This window comes from Colossoma macropomum, unplaced genomic scaffold, assembly GCF_904425465.1.
Source record: "Colossoma macropomum unplaced genomic scaffold, Colossoma_macropomum, whole genome shotgun sequence".
In the NCBI taxonomy this organism is placed as follows: Eukaryota; Metazoa; Chordata; class Actinopteri; order Characiformes; family Serrasalmidae; genus Colossoma; species Colossoma macropomum.
Window position 1 is genome coordinate 963,987 of NW_023496050.1, and position 18,796 is coordinate 982,782.

Below are 18,796 nucleotides of genomic sequence, written 5' to 3' on the forward strand. Positions count from 1 at the left end.
AAGCTGATTCTTAAATGGTGCAGTGAGCATCACACTGAACTCTCTTTCTACCAGTTAAGATAAGCTTAATGCTGAGATGCTTTTGGGAAGTTTAATAGAAAACAGAGATGTTTCCCTAATAATGCTGTTTTTAAAGTCCTCTTCATATTTCCTCTCTCCACATCAACCAGCTTTTCTACACATCTCCTCTCAAACATCTCTGCTAACAGAGAGACCATTTATCTATAGTTTTCTTCATTGATCCTTTAAAATCTAAATAATATTTCAGTTAAACTGCTGTTAAAACCAAAGTAAAAACTAGACAGAATATTTTACATATAAAAGATCATATTCAGGTAGATAAAACACTGGTTTAAACACATTATATTACATTATTGGACAAATTATTACATTATTGGGTTATTACAGTTTTGGCAAGTAAAGTGCAAAGATTTATTACATTTATAAGGTTATTACAATATTTGGTTTTACAAAGATTTTTTTGGTGTTATGAGAATTTTTTTATTAATGATTTTTTATTTTTTTATTTTAACAATTATTTAAAATTTTAAAAATTGAATAACTAAATGTAAGTAATCCAAGCACAGCATTGAAATTCAAAAAGAAGGGAGGAAAGCAAAAACATTTGTCACAATTCTTCACATGATGAGAAAACCAGTGTTTTATCTACCTGAACATGGTCTTTTATATGTAAAATATTCTGTCTAGTTTTTACTTTGGTTTTAAGAGCAGTTTTACTGAAATATTATTTAGCTTTTTAAAGTATCAGTAAAAAAACTATAGATAAATGGTCTCTCTGTTAGCAGAGATGTTTGAGAGGAGATGTCTAGAAGAGCTGGTTGATGTGGAGAGAAGAAATGTAGAGAGATGAAATGTGGAGAGTACTTTCAGAACAGCATTATTAGCGAAACATCTCTGTTTTCTGTTTTAAGCAGTGTGTTCACTCTTGGTTTCTCTTGTTTTTATGATATTGTTTACAGGATGTGTATGATCAGTGCAGAAGTCCTGCTAATTTAAGGGGAGATACCCCAAAACATTCCTACAGCGAGATGAGCTGAGCCCTGGATCTTTACATGCCCAGCCAACATCCCTGGAAGACCATTCATAATATTAGCATTAATGTTAGTACAGAGAGCTCCAGTGTTGGGATGATTACTCAGAAACATAAAAATAAATACAGTAAGGTTCCTTCCAATAATCCTTTCAAGTAACTATTACTTCTTTCAAAATGTATTGATATTATGTTATTTTTACTTTCCTGGAAAATAAAATAATAATAAAGTAAGAAATAAAGTCATCTCTCTACTCGTTACTTCAACATTACTCTGTACCAAATTACTCTCTTAAGCATATTTCTTAGAATAAGCAAAATTATCTGCCAATATAGTGAGAGTTAATTAAATACATACATAAAAGTTAAATAATCATCTTATATCTGCACTAATTACATTACAGTTATATTTTTACATCTCATATATATATATATATATATATATGATGAATTCACCTACCAAAATATCAATTTAGGTGGTTACACCACTGAGGATCCCAGAGCCTCAAATAATTAAAAAATAGAATGTGCAGTTTTGGAGATTCTACGCTGCACTGTACCCACCAGACCCACCAGAGAATTAGTTCTTCTGTGATGATCTTGATACTAACTTTCATGCTTCTGTCTAAAGCTGGTTCCCCTCTTTGAGCCTGTGGGTAAAGTTCTCACAGGATTTACTAACATTCAGTTTATTTGTAGTTGTAGGTCACTGAGGCCCAACATTCTAAATGTACTTTGTCTAATTTAATAATGAGACAAGCAAAGCTGGCAGTTTGGAAGTCCTTCAGCTTGATGTGTGAAGGGCAGGAATCATCATCATTCTTATGTGAACTCTTTACCTAATACAGCTTTCTTTCTTTCTCTCTCTGTCTCTTTCTTTCTCTCTCACTCTCAAGTTCCAAATAGCTTTATTGGAGTGACTGTATTAAGTACAGTATTGTCAAGTCATTATAACAATAATGACAGTAACAGCAACTACAGCAAATAATAATACATGTTTTAATAACTATAATTATAATAATCATAACAGAGTACACAAAATACAAATACTTTTTTATAATTTTTATACTTACTTTTCTATGGCCAGACTCTGGTTACTGAGCATTATTTGGTCAGGATCTTTTAATTCATATTCTGTTTTTAGCTCCAGATAACATTCAAGTCTACTTTCAGTTTAATTTTCATTTTCATAATCACTGTGTTTGATGAGCTGATTAATATTTAGTTGAGGCTAAAGAGTAAAGCAGTGCTGGAGTGAGGCTGCTGTGTGTTACTGTTACAGGGTTAATAATCCTCAGAACCAGTGAACTGAACAAACTCTTTTCAGGGTTCAGGTTTTGGCTCTGAAGTAGTGTTTCTCTGGGACTCGTCTTCAAGTGCACTCAAAAATATAGGAAACGTTTTGAGAAAATAAAAGAAAATTTGTTTTGTTAGTTTGAGAAAAAAAGATAAAAAATAAATAACTGTTAAGCTTAAAACATTGAAAAATTCTATCTATCTATCTATCTATCTATCTATCTATCTATCTATCTATCTATCTCTCTCCATACCTGAGTGTGTGTAGTGTACAGAGTGGATCAGAGAGCAGCTTCACGCCGGATTCTCCTGGGTGATTGTAGGTAAGATCCAGTTCTTTTCGTTTGGCGGGGTTTGATTTCAGAGCTGAAGCCAGAAAAGAACAGCCTTCATCTGTTACTAAACAACCAGACAATCTGCAGAAAAGAGGGAAAACAAGAAAATTATTTTAGAATTTGCTTTGTCATACTGATAAATATAATTACTAGCACTGTGAAATGATTAAAATAATTCACCAGGATTAATCACATTCTTTTGTGTAGTTAATTGTGATTTGTCTTATTTCTTCACATTTGAACCTAAAATAAGATTTATTCAATTTAACAGCAGGTCATCTTGTTATAGTTATATGATAAATTATCAGGAATAATGTATTAATTTTAACAATTCAATAATATTATATGTATTTATATATATTCTTCGTTTCTAATTTTCGTCACTGATGTGCATTGAGAACAAAACTTAGTGCACATTCCAACTCCTCTATGAATGTTGCATCATGTTTTGTCTTGTTTTCAAGGGTATATGTAGCATTGCACTTTGCAAGGGAGTTATGCAAGCTAAAATTCTGAGGGGAATGATGAAATTTTTGCAACTTGACATAATAGATATTTAAAGACTATTTTAAAACTCCAGTTTTTGTGCTTCAGTAATCTCCCACTTAACACTAAGGTAAATATTGTATATTTATTTGGAGATTTTCATGTCATACTACATTCTACACTAGATTACACTGCTGCCAACAGCTAAATATTCTCTGCTTCACCCAAAAAGGGGCTTAAACTAAGGCACATAAATTCACATAAAAAATACTTTATCTACAGTCAAAATTAATTTAGAGAAAACAGATAATAAAGTTACAGATAAAAGGAAACTGCCAACATGGTAACAGCTGTATTTTCAAATACAACACGTAGGAAGCAGCATAAGGACTGATGTGGCTGCTCACTGCCATAAAATTCACACAGCTCTCCTTAACCAATATTAACTAGGATGCTATTGTACTATATTGTGCTATTGTCACAATTCATGACTAGCTAGTGAGGCAGAAAACTAAGCAACAAGATTCAGGGAGGCTACTCATTTAGCTGGTACTAAACACAGCCAATATTTACCAAATTCACTTAAGTGTGTATAACTAATTGCATTTCATTTTCACATGTTTGAAAAAGAGATTAATGCTCCACTAACCACTTGAGCAACACACCATTCATCAAATATTCAGCATTAATGTGCACAGATTGCTGTGTGCACCTGTACTTGCTGCTGTGAACTGATTTCATCACAAAACTTTTGGATGAAACCAATACAATATGGAAAGGTGGTGTGTGCCTTGAGGTATGATCTATGATATAATAAGAAGAATAGGTTTGACTTATAAAATTATCTACACATTCTAAAAATATTAGTGTTAAAATAAAATAGAAAGATAAAACTACAAAACATATTATTTGAGGTATTAAGCACTAAGTACCAATAAAAAAAATTATCAGAGTCTATAATGATGTCAAATAAAGTCTTAATCAATACCTTATATTTTAATTATTGTTACAAAATAATCCAACAAAAATATATATTTATATGTTTTATATATAAGGACAAATATTAAAATTAAATCATTTTGTAACCATTAACAAAAATCTCATGTTAACATTTAGTAATAGTTTAAATATTAATTAATATGATGACTGAAATACTTGATAAACATGGCAGACTGTCAGATGATTATTGTCAACACTTCATTTAATATTTTGTGTAGCCTCCAAAGATCAGCTCTGAGCCTGCTCCTGTATTGCTTAATGTGACTGGAGAACACATGGCAATGGATCTGAGACCACTCTTCCATACAGAATCTCTTCAGATCCTTCATATTCCCAGGTCAACGCTTGTGGACTCTCCTCTTCAGCTCATCCCACAGGATTTTTATGGAGTTTAGCTCAGAAACAGTAGCCTTTCTGTGTCCATAAATCTCATATAAAAAACAAGAAAGTAATATTTACTTCAGTGATTCTTCAACTTATGTTTATAAGTCTGTGTGTGTTTGTTTTATTACTAACTATTATTATGTATATTTACTATAACAATTACTAACTACCTGTTCTAAACTATGTCTTAGTGCTGGGCCACAACATGATGTGGCATGTGTATAAGTGCATTTACAGGAGTGTGAAATGTGTGGTGAGTTTAACCCTTAGAACCTGAAGCTGAGAAAGCAAAGATGTAGTTACCTTCTAGCCTTCATAACTTTTGAATGGTATAAGCTACAGGCATGACACACATATCAGACCATTCAGCAAACTTGGCCCAAACTAACTAGCATGTCACTGAGCTGTGATGTCAGCATCAGTGAGTAATTCAGCTTGCAAAATCACCCAAAATCCTGATATTATTGCTCTGGTTTTCAGCCTTCATATTCCAAACAAAGGGTTAAAACATTTACATTATTCATACACCAGATCACTCATCAGACTCTGCCTTCACAACATAGAGTGACTTCTTCCACCTGTGACCATCCATCAGCCAGCAATCCAGCTCCAAATCACCCACAACCCACTCGCTACTGTTATATCTCTGCTTTTAGCTTTCATATTATAAAAAAGGGTTAAAAATAGTGATATGATTCACACATCAGATGACTCAGCACAACCTGTCATCACTTGCCAGAGGGAGAGAAACCTATGCTATGCAAACCTATGCTATGAAAACCTATGCAAACCTATGCATCTCACAAATCAGAAATACAACACAAAAACACAGCCAGATCTCTGTAAAACCTGCTATTAGCTCTCTGCTTTAGAATTTATTTGGCAACAAAAGGGTTAAAACAGTGATGCAATCCATACATTACAGCTCAGTAGGACTCACCCTGTGTGTCCAGGGTGACTTTGTGGAGATTTCAGTGATGATTGTCAATAATCCAGTTCAGAAAACCACCATTCAGATCTTGTATGTGCGTCCATTCAAATGCCCCATTTAAATGGCTGACTGCACATGTATGACCTAGAACTTTCCCTAATGCTTCAAGCAGTCCTCTGACTGACTCAGACTCTGATTTTAGTGCTGGTAATCAGAGATTTACAGCTAAATACACGTTAAAAAGTACTCAAAATTTAGTCACTCTTAAAATTGAGGCTAAATGCTAGCCATGCAGCGTGTGTATGCTGCGGAGCTCAGAGAGTTGGGGGAGGAGGGGAAAGGTGAAAACTGGCCTTGTCCTAATCCAGTGAGGGCACTTTCCCTCTTTCCCTCAAAATCGCACAAACAGGCCTTAAAACACATTTTAACAGATAACTAACAATAAATATGCCAAATATTATTATAAAATAAATAATATTTGGCTCTGTCTTTCAGTTTACATTGACTTTGTGTATTAAAAATATCTGGTATTAAATACGCAACCCAATTTGTAATTAAAAATAAAGCCTGTCTTGCTGTGTATCAGAGTTTTACCAAGCACTCAGCACGAATTCGAGATGACAGAAAATCAATAAAAAACATGTCTGCCTTAGGGTAATTGTTTATTTTTACTCATAATAACCAATAGAATGTATCACCATCAAAATTATTGCACTTTATACGATATTGCTATCTGTTTAGCCCAGGGTCTCCAGAAAATAACAACATATGGCATGTGTGACTGTCTCATGTAAATACTTTTAAATGCCATTGTAATTGTAATAGATTTAATATATATATATATATATATATATATATATATATATATATATATATATATATATATATGTAAAACAATAAATATATAAAAATAAATATATTTTTAAAAAATCAAAAAAATTATAGGATTCTAAATGAATGAATAAAATAAATAGCAAGAACTACATTAGAGTTGCATTTAGTCTTCAGTTTGAGTTCAGAATTCTCACAGGTCTCTACTTCTATTTTTCTGTTCTTTTTTCTTTATTTTAGTTGTTATTCATTGTTAAGCTGTATTTATGATGAATAGTCACTACAATGCTCATCTTGTGTTTTGATATATGTAGGAATATCAGAGAAGCACTGAATTTAACATGTGAACATTTACCTGAGTATCTCCAGTTTACAATGTGAACTCTTCAGTCCATCACAGAGCTTCTCCACGCCTGAGTCCTGTAGGTCATTCATACTAAGGTCCAGTTCTCTCAGAGAGGAGTTTTCTAATTTTAAAGCTGATGCCAGATTTTCACAAGATGTTTCCCCCAAATTACAAAGAACTAGTCTGGAAAGGGAGAGGAAATACAATGCATTGTGTCAGGTACTCAGTATTTTACCAGTATTGAATTATGTTGAGAATTGAGTTCAGACATCATAAATGTCTTCAAATTTATCTTTACATTGCAGAGGGTTTTTTTTTCTTTTTCTTTTTTATTTTTTTAAGGACATTTAATACTGATTATCCTAAAATTCCTAAGAAGAAATAACAGACAAAAAGGAGACATGAGATACTTCTGACTGAGATAAAATTATAATAATTACTCACAACTTTCAAACTGAGAAGACTTGGATACGGAATGGTTGAGTTAAGTTGCAGATAAACATGAGTATTATTGTTTTGGCAACTTTGAGCACAACATTAAACTTTACTGAAATTTCTATTAACACTCATTAGGAGATGACACTATTGGGCTTTTTTGCTCAGGAGAAAATTCTGTACAGCAAGGCATTCAATTTTGTCTTTCTTTGTAATCTCATTGTTGTCTAGGAGAAACTACAGAGATATTAATAGACCTCTTTTTAAATTTTACCTGTGGGATGTTTCCTTTTGACATAATGACAATTTATTCAGCTCCAGCTCCAGACATAATGTTTCCATTTTACATATGTGATGAATCAGTTTCAATGGAAAAACATCATGATAAGATGATAATGATGCATAACCATGAATAGTAATGTCCCTTCATTCTGTATCTATGAAGCTAATGTAACTAAGGAGTGGAAGCTTATACTTATACTCTGATTGACTGAATGTTTCCCACATCATTAAACAGTTATTTTAGTGATGTGGTAAAACATTTTAGTTTTAATGGCTCTGTCTCTCTAATTACTACTAATTAACTACTAATATTATTTTTTTTTTCATTTGCTTCAAGCGCTGGCATCTCTGCATCATCTTAGATAAGGCTATGCTTGTTATTCCTCATTATATTCTCATCATTTCTTTGCTGATGTTCAAATATTTTTGGCCACCTCCAGTCTCAGTTATATGTTTGTCATCACAGTGACTGCATTTTTCTGTAATGGATGCGATTTTCTGTACTATCACATTAAAGATGAGCATTATAGAGGATCAGCATTTTGTGAGGCTGATAATTTGCTAATTGTCAATTGTTTTTTTGCACAATCAGCCAATGCTAATTGAGATCATGGTGAGGACGAGACGCTGTGACACTTAACTACCCAGGAAAAACATCACGTGTAGTGAAAATTTCCATGCACTGAAGAAAACTTTACTATGACCTGCTAGGTATGCCTCAAAACCAGTGGAAGTATTCATGTTGTGCAGCTAAAATGTATTGTTATGGGATAATAGGCATTATTGTTCTGTATTAAAGCCATTGCTTTTGTTCCACTACGAGTGCCTGTTATCTGGCTAATTTAGTGAATTGACAGAAAAACTTTTCATCTTAGAGAGCAAACAAGAAAATGTGTAATTAATGTACACTAGCAGAACATGTTGTGATCAGTCTCAGGTCTCAGATTTTTCTCCTATAGTAATTAAAGAAAAATCAGACTGATCTTTGTTTAGCTATTTTATTGATATATGATATGATAAATTTGATATGATACAGCCAACTCATATTTTCAAATGGTGATATTATTTTCAAAAAAATGGTTTAACTATGAAGAGTAACACTTCATTGATTAGTAATTTGTTATGTTAGCATGATTTTACTTTATAATACTTCTTACAATCTTTATGCATGTTTTTCAGTGCTTCTTGTAAAGAACTCCAACAAGGCTGGTTGCATTTTCTGCTTCTCATGAACATTAAAATACACAAACATTCAATGATGTTGAGGTTTGAGTTCAGGGGTGGCCAGTCTATTATTCTGAGTATATCAACAGATTCTTTATCTAATAAGTATGTCTTGATCTCAACATTCTGTGTAGGCTAATGATCTTTCTGTGGAATATTTTTTCAAACATTGCCATGGGGGTATTGCATGATGTATTAAAATTTGTTTGTATTTGACAGCATTAAATGTGGCTTCAGATAAATACCAATGATAAATACACCATGCTTGACTGATGGTTGTACACATGGATCAAAAAGTCTGTGATTGCTTTAAAACTACAAACTCAGAGAGCTGTCTTCCCTCAGTGGAAGGACAGCAATGTGATTCTTTGGAGATCTGTAGCAAGAGTGAAGCTTGTTATCGCTAAAGAATCTTTACATACTGCTTATATGATGACAGTTTTGGTGGTCAACCAAGTCTTGCACGGTTGTTAGGAGTCCTATTTTCTCTGTAGAGTTTAATAATTCTCCTTTGAATGTTCTCTTTCTTATAGAAGTGGATTTTATCATTTTTGATTTCTTCAAAAATATGTCCTTTAGTAATTTTAGATGCATATGAAAAAGTAGTATACAAAGCAGTTAAGGTATGTTTGGGTAGTTGCTTGTATAATTGTTTGTGTCTCTTTGAAGAACGGAAGAGTAAAAGTAGCAATAGAATGCACAAAAGCAAAGACTGGACAAACTGAATACTGATATTGATATTATACTTTGTATTCAAGGCTTCTGTGTAATTTTCTGTTAAATATATGCTTCATTATTCTGATAATGAAAACAAATAACTTGTACTTAGCTGATGTTTTGAATGTAAATTAAATAAACAAAATGTGGCTCTCTGAGAATCCTATACATAAATAAAATGCATTTCACTCCATAGTAAATCAGACTCTCCCCCATTTAGTAAAGCAGTAATATGATTCATTTGTTATTGTACTGTTTTAGATAAAAAAAAAATATTGTGCAAAACGTTTACCTGAGTATCTCCAGTTTACAGTGTGAACTCTTGAGTCCGTCAGAAAGCACCTTCACACCTGAATTCGTCAGGTCATTGTGTGTGAGGTCCAGCTCTTTAAGGTGAGTGTTTTGTGTTTGTAAAGCTGGTGTGAGAAATTCACAGGACTTTTCAGTGAGATTACAGGCAGCTAATCTGCAAAAGAGGCAAAAAATACAGACAGATTTTAATTTTATCACGTCATACAGAGATTGTAATATTGTTAAAATCAAACTTGTCTTGTCAGTTTTTACTTTAGTCTGTATGGTTCAACTTTTTCATTTAATGATGAGATTTAAAAGTGGAAGCTTCACGGTTCATCTTTAGGGAAGTGCTTCACTTTGTTAGAGCTGAGTTTCTCTGGAACTTTGCAGTAAAGACAGACAGTTCATGGACTGATGAAAATGTAGTTTTCAGTTCTGAGGCTTACAGTACAGAATGTTCTCTGGTGATTACAGAAGCATAAGTTTTATACAGTTCTAGCAAAAGCACTGTGATTAGATATGAAGTGAAGCACCAGACCATTCAACAGTGAATGTGAATTGGCTGTAGACAAGAAGCTGTGCTGTGAGGATAGAGACTTCCAAATGGTTAATGAGGCTATTAGAATTACAATAAAGCACAATTCCTGATGTCCTGTATAAATATCATATATCTAAATGAAATAGAGCAAAAAGTCTGATTAAGCCGAAAAATATAAAATCTAACAACTTCAGCAGAACTTTTTTGTCCCACTCCCTCTCTGAATACAAATCTACAGAGTGTTTGTGTGTATCTGAATTATAAATGAAATGCTCAGGTAATGCTATGCTTCAAAGGTCCTGCTGAAGAGTATTATTATAAATTTTGGACACGTTTTATTGATTTTCTAATTGAGAAGAAGTAAAAACAGCTTATGTTGTTGTACGCCTTCTGGTGTTGCAGCAATAGAATCTGCCTAGAATCTGTAACTGTAATTATACAGAATATTAGATGGTAGATACATCTGACAAATTTGAGTATGTACAATGTATACTGGCAATTCAATATAAAGTTCTTACACAATGTTGTGTCATGACTTTGGTAGAAGTCATGTTTAGGGTTTCACTGTTATTGAAACATTTCACAATATTTCAGTTTTTTCTATAGCTTTATTTATCTGTTTAGACAAATGATTGCATTAATTTACATGACTATTTATATGAAGAGTTGCCTCACAGCCTTTTTTTAAAAGGCATGAATTTCCTTGTGAAATATTGTGGTTACAACAACTGGTCAGACAGTGGCACTGGACTTAATACAGGGAGTGGACATTGCACAAGAAAAAAACAGTCAAGTTCAGGCTCTGAATAGCAGATAACTGAGATATGGCTCTTTTTTGCAAAATACACCACATGCACTGTGGATCAGAGCACAGTGCAAATCCACAGATATGTTCTCCTCTGAAAGTATTGGAACTGCAAGGCCAGTTCTTTTGCTTATGCTGTACACTGAAGACATTTGAGTTTGAGAACAATATGAGACGATAGATCAGACTTTCGGATCTTATTTCCTTACATTTATATCTAGATGTGTTAAACAACTTAAAACATGGCACCTTTGATGTAAATTAAATAACACAGTTATAATGACTTTCAGTCATTGTTTCTTGTGAAAACTGGGTTAAGGTCTGGTGATTAACTTGGTCAGTCTAAAACCTTCCCCTCTTTCCCCTGATGAAGGCCTTTGTTGTTTTGGCTGTCTGCTGTGGGTCGTTTTCTTACTGCATGATGAAGTCCCTCTCAATTGGATGCATTTCTCTGAAAACTGGCAGACCGAATGTTTCTGTAGATTTCGGAATTCATTCAGCTGCTACCAGCATGAGTTACATCACTAATAAAGATAAATGTGCCCATTCCAGAAGCAGGCATGCTTGACCAATGAACTTATACATTTTAGATCATGAGCAGATTCTTTCTTTCTCCATACTTTGGCCTTTCCATCCCTTTGGCAGAGGTTAATCTTGGCCTTATCAGTCCATAAAACTGTTACAGAACTTTCGTGGCATATCTCTGTATTATTCCAACTCTGCTTATTCTAATCTGGCCTTCTGATTCTAACTGCTGACCAATGTTCTGTATCCAGTGGTATGACCTGCATATTTCTGCTCTCGAAGGCATCTTCTAATGGTGGATTGTGAAATGCCATGTGGAGGTTGTTGATGATGCAAACTATTGTTGTTGGGATTTTCTTCACAGCTCTCACAATGTTTCTGTCATCAACTGCTGTTATTTTCCTTGGCCAGCCTGTTCGATACCTGGCTGTTAGTACATCTATTTCTTTTTCAGGACATTTCTAATTGTTGTATGGGCTATGACCAATGCTTATGTAACAGCTCTGATAAATTTTCCCTCTTTTCTCAGCTTCAAATTGGCCGGTTGCTGCAGACAGCTCGCTGGTCTTCAAGTTTATGGTTTCTAACAACAAAAGCAGTCTCCACAGGTGAAACATGGGGCTCAAACCAAGATTACACATTCAGAGCTATTAATTCTATTAATTAAATCAATCTAACAAAGCACACCTGCAACAAGAAAAACACAGATTTGTTTTGTTGCAGGTGTGCTTTGTTAGATTGATTTGTTTGTAATTTAGTCCATGGGTGTAAGTTTTCTCAGAGAGACATATTTACTCTTCAGAGACAGAAAGAGAGCAGAGTTATGGTTCCAATTCATACAACTTGATGTATCCTTGATTATAGCAAAGGGGCTGAGGTCAGCTTAAGACAGCTTAGTTAGCATAAATTTCATCTCTGTAACTCAGGAATAAATTCACAGAACACTTACCTGAGTACCTCCAGTTTACAGTGTGAACTCTTCAGTCCAGTAGAGAGCTGATTCATGCCTGGATCCCCCAAGTCATTTTTACTGAGGTCTAGTTCTTTCAGAGAGGACTTCTCTGATTCTAAAACTGACCTCAGTGTATAACAGGATTGATTGCAAAGTTTACATAAAGCAAGTCTGCAAAAGGAGAGTAATTGCAATAAATATTACTAAACACCCAAAAAAGATGTATTACGTAAATTTAATGTATGTTTTTTTTTACATGTTTCTATAGTGTAAGTATAATATTCAAAAATTAGGTCAAATAAACATTAATACTAGCCTGAGTATGTCCAGTTTACAGTGTGAACTCTTCAGTCCATCTGAGAGCTTCTCCAGTCCTGAGTCCTGCAGGTCATTATAACTGAGGTCTAGTTCTCTCAGGGAGGAGTTTTCTGATTGCAGAGCAGCACTAAGAGTTACGATGGACAGTTCAGAGAGATTACAGCTGGCAAATCTACAAAAAGGGAAGAAAGAAGACAATCAAAACTACCTTTCAGTTATGCACTCCACTGGCTTATTTTCAAAGGATTAGTTTTGCTCCTGAAAAATGAAAATATGTATTTTTTCCAACTCCATGTGCAGCTAATTCACAGTGATTAACTGATAATGTCTGAGGATTTCAAAGGATTTGTAAAACAACTTCAACATTTCTTGTAATTCACTAGTTCGATTTGGCTTTTATATCAGCACATATTTTATTCCTTGGAAATCTTGGGTATTTGAGTCTGTTGGTATTTTAGAATTTTGAGGAAAAACACATTTTGAATATAATGAATTTTTTTGGCATTTTACATTCAATTCTTAAAATACCTCACAAACTCATATTGGGCATTTTATTGTTGGTTGTTGGATTGCCCTCCAGAGTTACCAGATCCTGGCAAAATTTCTCACCCAGAATTTCTAAGCCAAAATGATGTAATGATATTTAATTATTGTTAATATTTATTTTTAATTAGATTTTATTTAATTATGTATTTTTGCAGAATTATACCTAATTTATTGAAAATGGAGAATATCTGCAACAACAATTTCAGACAGAATTATGTTCATCATGACCTGAATTTGTGAAGTGATAGTTTAGCATAACTTAACTATGAAATAGAGCTTTAGACTAGCGATGGGTCGGTCGCGAACGATCCAGCTCTAAGAACCGGTTCTTTGAAGTGAACGACAGGAGCCGGCTGCTGATTGTGAGCCGAATTTTTTTTTCTGTTAAAGTGTGATTGGTCAACATGTGTGGTGGCATCTGAGAGTCTTCACTGAGCAGGAGGGGGGAGGGGAGGGGTTACAAGCACACACAGAGTACAGTGAGCACACGAACAGGAGGGAGAGTCTCCCACAAAGTTCTCTCGGGAGACAAGAGAGAATGAGAGAACTTCGCGTTTTACATAGTCAGACAGACTACATGCTGGAAAGGTGAGGAAAATGACTGACAGGAAACGTAGTAAAGTTTGGACACATTTTAATGTGATAGACAGTTCAAAGGCAGAGTGTAGAAGAGAAAAGACAAGCAAGGGAACCTGCTATTAATGAAGGTGCCAGTGTGTCTGCTGCAACTGTTGCTGCTCCTACAACATCTGCAGCGTCATCCAGTACACCACCACAACTGCCTAGACCTACAACCCAGAGCTCTATGACCCATTTTTTGCAAAAGGCTATGACCCCAGCAAAACAAAACACAATTGATGAGCAACTGGAAGACAAAGGATTCAGAAGCTATACTTATGCTTATTGTATAGTTATGCTCATACTTATGCTTATACTTATACTTATGCTCTCAAACCAATGTATGCACTTCCAAGCAGGAAAACACTTTCCCAAAAAATCATCCCAGGCCTATATGACAAAGAACGTGCTTCACACCTAGAAAGGGTCAAAAAAGCCACAGCTGTTTGTCTAACAACTGACTGCAGGACATCCCGAACCACCACATCCTATATGTCAGTTAAATGCCACTTTGTTGAAAATTACAAAATGGTGTCCTGTTTACTGGATTGTTTTGAGTTCAGTGACAGACACACTTCTGAGAACTTAGCAAAGGAGCTGGTCAAAGTGGCAAAAGAGTGGGACGTGGAAAACAAAGTTGTTTGCTGGGTTAGTGACAATGCAGCTAACATAACAAAAGCATTTAAAACCCTGAAATGGACCCACCACCCATGTCTTGCACACACAATTAACTTGTTTGTAAGAGATGCTCTGAAGGTGATGAAGCCTACTGTGGACAAAGTAAAGGCGATAGTGGAATTCTTCCACAGGATCACAACAGCCACAGAGAAGCTCAAATCTACCCAACGACAGATGGGCATGCCTGAGCTAAAGCTAAAACAAGAGTGTGTTACTAGGTGGAACTCCACCATCCATATGCTAAAACAGATTCTGGACTCCAAGGATGCAGTCATCTCCACCCTGGCTGTTATCAATGCACTTGTTGATCCTCTGTGCCAAGAGGAATGGGAGGTACTGCAGGAGGCTTGCACTGTTCTGGAGCCATTTGAGCAGGTCACTGTGGAGATCAGTGCAGACAGGTACAGTTTACAAATGTTATCATGTTATTATTCTTCCTATTATTATTTTTCAGTTATCATGTTTATTAGTTGTTGTTGTTGTTGTTGTTGTTGTTGTTGCATTATTAGTATGAAAAGCAGATTGGACATGACTGGATATATAATAATATATACTGCTAATTAAAACAAAGCATAATTTTAACACTTATTGTTTACTCTTTTTTCAGCTATGTTACAGACTCTAAAATGTTAATCCTGTGCAAGGGTCTGCGGAGAGTGACAGCTGAGCACCAGACCAGACCCAGACAGCAAGCATGTTCGGGCCAGATTACCTTGGCCGTCACAAAGTCCTCCTAGCAGTCGCATCTGCATTGCTGACTTGTGCCACATTTGGGCCAAGTAACTGTTAACAGCACTGGACACACTGCCGGTAAGCGGACTCAGAGCGCATTGGGGCCGGATCTTTAAAACAGACGCGCCTCATTTAAAAATTGCCCCTCCCTTTTTCCCCCCGCTCAGTTCTCTGCAGTTGTCAGTTGACTTTGACTGTAAAACTCGCTGCTGCATTTGAGGTAAGGTGTATTTTGTATTTTAAATAATTGCACATTTATTTAATATTACGATCAGGTATCTTGGATTTTATGTTTTACCTTTTAATATGTTATTCAGTTTGACAAGCAAATAAGCTGAGTGGTGGAGTTCCTAGAGGGGAGGACGTCAGTGCTAGCTAACCTAGTTATGTTAGCTGAGGTAGTGAGTCAAAATGTCTGATTCCAACCTAAATTAACATTCGAGATTTCTCTTTAATTATGTTTAATAAGCAGCTTTAATATCTATTAGCTAGAATCTAAAGTTACCCTATATTGTGGTGTGTGGAGTTAGCCAGCTAACGTTAGCTAACTAGCTAAGCTGTATTAGCCAGTGCAAGCAGTAACGTTAGTTTAACCTTCTTATTTTTATCTGCTTTTTTGTAGTGTCGGATTTTACTATTTTTTACTTAAAGAAATGGTAGGTTAACGTTACTTTTAATTATTTTATCTTGAAACTGCTGAAATAACATAAACCAGTAACAGAATCCTCTTATTTGGTTAAAAGTGTGTAAAATAACCCTCAGAAAGAGAACGGGTTTCCCTTTGCTTAATCTTTTATTAGACGAAGCTTCAACTCTCACACTGCTGCTCCCGCGGCCGCTTCGGACTCAGGGTCAGTCTCAAAATTACGAAAAGAAAGTGTTTCTGCTATCATTACTAGCATTATTATTATTGTCTTTGTATATACATCTGCTGATATGTTCAGAAGCCTCAGCAGAGCTATTTACGGAGATACTAAAGCTACTACTACTAGTAATAATAATAATAATAATAGCTTCACTTGTTTCATCTTGTAATTTTGAGACGATCTCTGACTCTGAAGCAGACACGGACAAGCACAGCGATAGCGTGAGTTGAACCTTTTGGCAAAAATAAAAGAATAGAAAAAAGAACAAGAAAAGAACAGCGCAGTTAAGTACAACAGGTTTGTTGTGTTTGTTATCTTTAAAATGGCCATGAAAGTGTAATTAATCTAATAACACAGAACGTAATTACGAATGCCACACAAACTTTACCGTCCGGTGTGGTGTGTGTAGCCTGATTGTGTGAAAGCTGAGACATGGCCATGGTGGTCTGAGGCGGTCCTAAAACGGTCACAGTAACGCAGCCGTTTTTAAACATACATGCAGCTGCCTGCAGCACCGAGCGCGTTTAACTATCGCAGCTCAGTCATGTTGACGTGTCGGAATACTGTTTCACGCTATGGTTTGCATTAAATAAACCAATAAAAGAACGTGTTTTACCGTCATTATGGTAAAGTCTCCTACACCTCCCCACCAGGGCCAGCCTCCTACACCTCTCCCCGCCAGAGCCAGCCTCCTACACCTCTCCCCGCCAGGGCCAGCCCCCTACACCTCTCTGCCAGGGCCAGCCTCCAACACCTCTCTGCCAGGGCCAGCCCCCGACACCTCTCCGCCAGGACCAGCTTCCGACACCCCTCCGCCAGGGCCAGCCTCCGACACCCCTCTGCCAGGGCCAGCCTCCGACACCTCTCCGCCAGGACCAGCTTCCGACACCTCTCCGCCAGGGCCAGCCCCCGACACCTCTCCGCCAGGACCAGCTTCCGACACCCCTCCGCCAGGGCCAGCCTCCGACACCTCTCCGCCAGGACCAGCCTCCGACACCTCTCCACCAGGGCCAGTCTCTAACACCTCTCCGCCAGGGCCAGTCTCCTACACCTCTCCGCCAGGGCCAGTCTCCTACACCTCTCCGCCAGGGCCAGCCTCCTACACCTCTCCCCGCCAGAGCCAGCCTCCTACACCTCTCCCCGCCAGGGCCAGCCCCCTACACCTCTCTGCCAGGGCCAGCCTCCAACACCTCTCTGCCAGGGCCAGCCCCCGACACCTCTCCGCCAGGACCAGCTTCCGACACCCCTCCGCCAGGGCCAGCCTCCGACACCCCTCCGCCAGGGCCAGCCTCCGACACCTCTCCGCCAGGACCAGCTTCCGACACCCCTCCGCCAGGGCCAGCCCCCGACACCTCTCCGCCAGGACCAGCTTCCGACACCCCTCCGCCAGGACCAGCCTCCGACACCTCTCCGCCAGGACCAGCCTCCGACACCTCTCCACCAGGGCCAGTCTCTAACACCTCTCCGCCAGGGCCAGTCTCCTACACCTCTCCGCCAGGGCCAGTCTCCTACACCTCTCCGCCAGGGCCAGCCTCCTACACCTCTCAGCCAGGGCCAGCTTCCTACACCTGTCCACAAGGGTCAGCCTCCTACACCTCTCTGCCAGGGCAAGCCTCCTACACCTGTCTGCAAGGGTCAGCCTTCTACATCTCTCTGCCAGGGCCAACCTCTTTTACGCCCTTTTTTTAGCCACTTTATCTAGACTGGCCTCTGTTGTTTTCCTCTGTAACCAACCTCTTTCACCACTTCTTTATATCCAACTTCCTCCATATCTGCTATAGGAAGAAGAAGGTTCTTCTTCTAAGGTTTCACCCACCCTTTGAAAGTTCATGACCCCAATAAAACTGTGGGCGGCCAACCAATGACTTGGTCAGACTCTTAATTGGACAGTAGTGCCAGTACTCCTCTGGCAGCGGACTCATTCTTATCATGTATTTTCAGTGTTGTAATTGTAATGGCTATTACAATTTCAGTGTACATCAAAAAATCTAGATTTAATCTAGGAGAAATCGCTAGATTATTCAATTACTAAAATAATCAAGAGTGACAGCCCTGTTTTAAATAAAGTTATTAATATGTTGGATAGACGAAAACAGTTAAGAACATTGTGTTCCTGCTTTCTTGCTGCAGCACCAGTTATTGCATGGATTTGTTCAATTTCATCAGCAGCACACTTGGTTCAGTTTAATGTAGGGTTGGCTGAAGCAGGTACTGGATGGTAACTGTAAATAATGGGCTTCCCCAATGAGAGCTTGAAAAAAAGGTTGTAAAGATCGTTACCATTCAGTTCACCTTTCAGCTGTTGACCACAGCTGTGATGAACTGTAAGAATTTTAAGTGATTTGAATTCCAGAACATGGATTAGAGCCCAACCAATATGAAAACTGTGACTGATACCAGTAATCATTGTTAACAGGCTGGAAATTATGTTAACACTTAACAATATTGGCTGGTATTACTTTATATTGTAGTATTTTATATTGTATTGTTTTATACTCCATTTTAGTTGAACTGTGCTTCACTGATACAATTGTCACTTCTCAATGGTCACACTTCTTAATTTGACATTGTAAAACTCAGCATGGTAGTATTTTGTGTTTAAATTGC

The 18,796-nt window shown here is 36.9% G+C and overlaps 1 protein-coding gene across 1 annotated transcript in view; it reads right to left on the bottom strand.

Annotated features, from left to right (window-relative positions):
• Positions 1-18,796, bottom strand: part of LOC118804491 — a 63,639-nt gene that overhangs the window by 6,156 nt on the left and 38,687 nt on the right. Inside the window, exons 8-12 of the mRNA XM_036564978.1 lie at positions 12,748-12,921; positions 12,429-12,602; positions 9,610-9,783; positions 6,669-6,842; positions 2,602-2,763 (exon numbers count right to left, since the gene is read on the bottom strand). Coding sequence (XP_036420871.1) covers positions 2,602-2,763; positions 6,669-6,842; positions 9,610-9,783; positions 12,429-12,602; positions 12,748-12,921 — 858 coding nt within the window. The remainder of the gene's footprint in view (positions 1-2,601; positions 2,764-6,668; positions 6,843-9,609; positions 9,784-12,428; positions 12,603-12,747; positions 12,922-18,796) is intronic.